Source organism: Piliocolobus tephrosceles, chromosome 16, assembly GCF_002776525.5.
Source record: "Piliocolobus tephrosceles isolate RC106 chromosome 16, ASM277652v3, whole genome shotgun sequence".
Classification (NCBI taxonomy): Eukaryota; Metazoa; Chordata; class Mammalia; order Primates; family Cercopithecidae; genus Piliocolobus; species Piliocolobus tephrosceles.
In genome coordinates this window covers 3,721,388-3,727,478 of record NC_045449.1, presented here as the reverse complement: position 1 = coordinate 3,727,478, position 6,091 = coordinate 3,721,388, and the positions used below count along the sequence as shown (strand labels likewise).

The following is a 6,091-nucleotide window of genomic DNA, read 5'->3' as shown; positions in this document are numbered from 1 at the left end:
GGTGCGGGAGCCGACTCTCCCCGCAGTACAGGGTGGGTGCGGGAGCCGATTCTCCCTGCAGCATCTGAGCTGGTGGTAGATCAGGGAGGGTCTCAGGCACCGCTTGAATCTGCCCCCTCCCTACAGACGGACCTGACCTTCGTGGGCTGCGTGGGCATGCTGGACCCGCCGCGGCCTGAGGTGGCTGCCTGCATCACACGCTGCCACCAGGCGGGCATCCGCGTGGTCATGATCACGGGCGATAACAAAGGCACTGCCGTGGCCATCTGCCGCAGGCTTGGCATCTTTGGGGACACGGAAGACGTGGCGGGCAAGGCCTACACGGGCCGCGAGTTTGATGACCTCAGCCCGGAGCAGCAGCGCCATGCCTGCCGCACCGCCCGCTGCTTCGCCCGCGTGGAGCCCGCACACAAGTCCCGCATCGTGGAGAACCTGCAGTCCTTTAACGAGATCACCGCCATGGTGAGGCCACAGCCTGGAGCCCCAGGAGCGGGGGATGAGCGGGACCACAGGGCGTGGAAAGAAGCAGGCCAGGCAACTCCCCCCTCTGCCTCCTTCTTATCTTTTCTAACATCTTATTACCAAAAAATTCAAATACAAAGAAAAATTTAAATAATGATATTCTGGGCCAGGTGCGGTGGCTCACGCCTGTAATCTCAGCACTTTGGAGGCTGAGGCCGGCTGATCACTTGAGGTCAGGAGTTCGAGAGAAGCCTCACCAACACGGAGAAACCTCGTCTCTACTAAAAGTACAAAAATTAGTTTGGCCTGGTGGCACGTGCCTGTAATCACAGCTACTCGGGAGGCTGAGGCAGGAGAATTGCTTGAACCTGGGAGGCAGAAGTTGCAGTGAGCCGAGATCGCGCCACTGCACTCCAGCCTGGGTGACAGAGTGAGACTCCATCTCAAAATAATAATAATAATAATAGTAATAATTTTATTCTGAACACCTACATATCTGTCATCTATATTCTACAACTAACATGTTATTGTATTTGCTTTATCACATACCTGTCCATCCAGCCATTCTTTGCCCATCCCTAGCCTAGCCTTTCTTAAGTGTATTTCAAAGTCAGTTGCAGATATCGGCATACTTCCCCTTCACCTACTTTAGAATACATATTAACCAGAGAGCAGTGTTGTTTATGGTTCTGTTTTTCCTTTTTGAGGTAAAATTTGCCTTCGATGAAACACACAGATCTTCACTGTATCATCTGATGAGTTTAGGAACACTTACACACCTGTGTAACTCACAGCCTTATCAAGATCGGAAAATGCCGGGCACGGTGGCTCATGCTTGTAATTCCAGCACTTTGGGAGGCCAAGGCAGGAGGATTGCTTGAGCCCAGGAGTTTGAGACCCCATCTCCAAAAAAAAAAAAAGATAGGACACATTACCATCAACTCATGAAGTTCCCACATACTCCTTCCCCATCTCCGTCCTTTGTCGCACAACGGCGATCACTGTTTTGGTTTTTTCCACCGTTTATGAGTTTTATCTACCCTAGATTTTCAAATGAATGGAATCATACAGTATGGACTGTTTTGGTTTTGGGCTTTTTTGAGATCTGTCTGCATTGTTGTATCAGATTATAGCTTTTTTTTTTTTTTTTTTTGAGACAGAGTCTCGCTCTGTCACCCAAGCTGGAGCACAATGGTGTGATCTCAGCTCACTGCAGCCTCCGCCTCCTGGGTCCAAGTGATTCTCCTGCCTCAGCCTCCTGAGTAGCTGGGACTACAGGCGTCAGCCACCATGCCCAGTTTATTTTTTTGCTTTTACTAGAGACAGGATTTCACCATATTAGCCAGGGTGGTCTCGATCTCTTGACCTTGTGATCCGCCTGCCTTGGCCTCCCAAAGTGCTGGGATTACAGGCGTGAGCCACCGTGCCCAGCCTGGCCTTCAATTTGACCTTGACCGCAACTCCAGACTTTATGTCGTTTGCCATCACTCCTCATGTGGACCTTGACTTGGCCCCTGCCTTTGCCTTGATCTTCAACTTGACTGCAACACCTGCCTGGCTCTTTCCCCAGGCCATCCCCTTAACTTCATCCTGACTTGACCTCAGCTTTCTCCCTCACCTCAGTTTCTACCCCACATCCAACCTCGACTGCATCCCTACCCTCATTGCTGACTCACCGTCATCCCCATCCACACCTCATCGTCTTCCCTGACCTCACGCTTGATATTCTCCCCTACTTTGTCCTTGTCTGCACCCCTTGCCTTCTCCTCAGCCTCATCCTCTGCCCAGTTTCTAAGTTTATTCTTGAACCCACCATTTGTTCTGTCCAGCTGTCTGCTTCCTTCGGGACATCCCCTAAGACTGGGGATGGGCTGAGCTGAGAGGAGATGGGGAGGTGGAAGGGAAGTTTCTCAGGCACGGCCCTACCTGACCTGGCCCACAGACTGGTGATGGAGTAAACGACGCACCAGCCCTGAAGAAAGCAGAGATCGGCATCGCCATGGGCTCAGGCACGGCCGTGGCCAAGTCGGCGGCAGAGATGGTGCTGTCCGATGACAACTTTGCCTCCATCGTGGCTGCGGTGGAGGAGGGCCGGGCCATCTACAACAACATGAAGCAATTCATCCGCTACCTCATCTCCTCCAATGTTGGCGAGGTCGTCTGGTGAGGCCGGGCACTCCCTCCTCGCAGCCCTCTCAATCTGCCCTGTGCCCCTGAGACGGGGAAAATGCCTGTTCCTCGGATGAGCTGCAGGGATGGAGGGGCCTGTGCCCTGCCCTGGCTGGGGCCTTCCAGGGTCCCACCTTGGAGTGGACAGTGAACACTTCGTCATTCTCCAGAGGCCCTGGTGACCTCTGGATCATGGTCACCCCAGCACCCAAGGAGGTGCCTGAAGAGTCGCCTCTCAGCCCTCCAGCTTTGAACTTCCCGCTTGCAGATGAGCAAGATGAGAGAAAATCATCAAACAACCTTTAGGCAGTTGTGTGTGTGTCTGTGTGCGGATGTGTGTTTGTGTGCACGTGGCCTGAGTGCCTGAGAGGTGTGTGTAACGTGTATATGTATGCATGTGTGCCCTTGTGCATTTTGAGCGTGAGTACAAGCAGAAGTATGTGTGCCGGCGTGTGCCTGTGCACACGCTTGTATCCACATGTGTGGATGCCTGTGGGGAGTGGTGAGCATGTGTGTTGCTGGACGTGGATGGATTCTGCATCTCTGCACCTCAGGGCCGATGTGTAGGTGTTTGCTTGTGTTTGCAGGATGGTGTGGCATGTGCTAGGTTTTTGCATATGTCTGATGCTTGGGCATGCCGTCTTCGTGTGTGTGTGTGTGTGTGTGTGTGTGTGTGTGTGTGTGTGTGTGTACTTGGCCTCTGCTAGGCCTAAAGAGCAGGTATGTCCAGAGCTGGGACTGGGGAAGGCAGGGCTGGCCAGGCCCGAGGCAGAGCTGTGTATACACACCCTTCACATCAGAGCTAGCGGAGGAGGGAGGGGCTGCCCTGGAGACAGTGGGTGAGCTCCCAGCCTTGGGTCTGAGCAAGAGCTGGAGCCTCCGTCTGGTGGGGGCTGGGCCTACTGAGGGCTAGAGCCCATGACTCTGTTCCAGCATCTTCCTCACGGCAATTCTGGGCCTGCCCGAAGCCCTGATCCCTGTGCAGCTTCTCTGGGTGAACCTGGTGACAGACGGCCTACCTGCCACGGCTCTGGGCTTCAACCCGCCAGACCTGGACATCATGGAGAAGCTGCCCCGGAACCCCCGAGAAGCCCTCATCAGTGGCTGGCTCTTCTTCCGATACCTGGCTATCGGAGGTGAGTGGGGCCTGAGCCCTCCGTGGAGTTCCTAAGCTTCCTAAGAGCCTTGTATCAGGCTTGCAAGGTGCAGGCAGTGTGACTCAGCCTAGCTAGTACCAGGAGAAACTGTATGGGCTCAGGTAATGGAAAAGACCAGGCACGGCTGGATCTGGGTCTCAGTATCACTGGCATATTTTGGCACTGCCTCAGCTTCATTCTCAGGCCCGTGTCCCTCGTGGTGGCAGAATGGCTGCTGCAGCCCCAGCCATCATGCTCACTCCGTTACAACCCCAAATTCAGCAGAAGAGGGAGTCTTTTATCATACTGCTCTCCTGGTAGTATAATAAAAGTCTCAGGCCTGGGCTGGGCATGATGGCTCACACTTGTAACTCCAGCACTTTGGGAGGCCGAGGTGGGCAGATCACTTGAGGTCAGGAGTTTGACCAACCCAGCCAACACGTGGCTCACACCTGTAACCCCAGCACTTTGGGAGGCCGAGGCAGGCAGATCACCTGAGGTCAGGAGTTCGAGACCAGCCTGGCCAACATGGTTAAACCCCATCTCTATTAAAAATACAAAAATTAGCCGGGCGTGATGGCAGGTGCCGGTAATCCCAGCTACTCAGGAGGCTGAGGCAGGAGAATCGCTTGAACCCAGGAGGCAGAGGTTGCAGTGAGCCGAGATGGCGCCACTATACTCCAGCCTGGGCGACAGAGCAAGACTCCGTCTCAAAAAAAAAGTCTCAGCAGGCCTGTTCTCATCGGCCCACACAGGGTCACCTGCTAATCTCCAATCACTGTGGCCAAGGTTATGGCAGATGCTGATTGACCAGCCAGGGCTCACCACTGGTGTCCAGGGGAGGTGCCTGCAAACCACATGGCTTAGACAGGAAAAGGGTGGCTCCCTGCTGTAATTCAGGGAATTATTAGGCAGGGGAAACAGATGCCAGAAAGCCACCGCCGTTCTCTACAGCCAGTCTCCTCCCCTCCCCGCAGTGTACGTAGGCCTGGCCACAGTGGCTGCCGCCACCTGGTGGTTCCTGTATGATGCCGAGGGACCGCAGGTCAACTTCTACCAGCTGGTGAGCAAGGGATGGCCAGGGAGTTGTTGGAGTTCCAGGGGAGATGGGTCTAGAGCCGCATGGGGGGCCTGCAGTGTCCTTCCCCACTTGCTATACACGAATAAACATCCCCACCTACGGAACCAAGCTCAGAGCCCGCTGGAAACCCAGAGACACCAGCACGGCCCCCCCAGGCCAAAAGGCCCCTCCCCATCCCAGTCAGTTAGCGGGGACCAAGGGCCCCACTGCCAGATGTATCTTACCTTCATCAGGGGACGCCTAAAACGTAGAGGCCTCAGAGGAATGAGCCCCTAAATGGTAGGACTTTAGGCAGAGGGTCAAACTGAGGAGATCAAGAATGGAGGGGAGGGCCGGGCGTGGTGCCTCATGCCTGTAATCCCAGCACTCTGGGAGGCCGAGGTGGGTGGACCACCTGAGGTCAGGAGTTCGAGACCAGCCTGGCCAACGCGATGAAACCCCGTCCCTGTTAAAAATACAAACATTAGCTGGGTGTGGTGGTGCACACCTGTAATCCCAGCTACTCGGGAGGCTGAGGCAGGAGAATCACATGAACCCGGGAGGCAGAGGTTGCAGTGAGCCAAGATCACACCACTGCACTCCAGCCTGGATGACAGAGTGAGACTCCATCTCAAGAAAAAAAAAAAAAATTGAGGGGAGGCCGGGCACGGTGGCTGATGCCTGTAATCCTAGTGTTTTGGGAGGCCAAGGTAGGCGGATCACTTGAGCCCAGGAGTTTGAGTCCAGGCTGGGCAACATAGTGAGACCCCATCTCTACCGAAAAAAAAAGTAAAAATTAGCCAGGCACGGTGATGTGTGCCTGTAGCTTCTTGGGAGGCTGAGGTGGGAGGATCACTTGAACCCAGGAGGTCACAGCTGAAGTGAGCCGTGATCGCACCATTGCACTTCAGCCTTGGTAACAGAGGAAGACCCTGTCTCTAAAACAAAGAACACGTCCTGGTGTGGTGACTCACACCTGTAATCCCAGCACTTTGGGAGGCCGAGGTGGGCCGATCACTTGAGGTCAGGAGTTCAAGACTAGCCTGACCAACATGGTGAAACCCTGTCTCTACTGAAAATACAAAAATTGGCCGGGCGCAGTGGCTCAAGCCTGTAATCCCAGCACTTTGGGAGGCTGAGACGGGCGGATCACGTGGTCAGGAGATCGAGACCATCCTGGCTAACACGGTGAAACCCCGTCTCTACTAAAAAATACAAAAAACTAGCTGGGGGCCGGGCGCGGTGGCTCAAGCCTGTAATCCCA

At 54.6% G+C, this 6,091-nt stretch overlaps 1 protein-coding gene across 1 annotated transcript in view; it reads left to right on the top strand.

Annotated features, from left to right (window-relative positions):
- The window catches only part of ATP2A3 (ATPase sarcoplasmic/endoplasmic reticulum Ca2+ transporting 3), a 29,317-nt gene extending 24,043 nt beyond the window's left edge, over nucleotides 1–5,274 (top strand). Inside the window, exons 14-17 of the mRNA XM_026449108.2 lie at nucleotides 127–462; nucleotides 2,405–2,625; nucleotides 3,565–3,767; nucleotides 4,745–5,274. Of these exons, the coding sequence (XP_026304893.1) occupies nucleotides 127–462; nucleotides 2,405–2,625; nucleotides 3,565–3,767; nucleotides 4,745–5,124 (1,140 nt within the window). The 3' untranslated portion in view covers nucleotides 5,125–5,274. The remainder of the gene's footprint in view (nucleotides 1–126; nucleotides 463–2,404; nucleotides 2,626–3,564; nucleotides 3,768–4,744) is intronic.
- The last annotated feature ends 817 nt before the right edge of the window (nucleotides 5,275–6,091 follow it).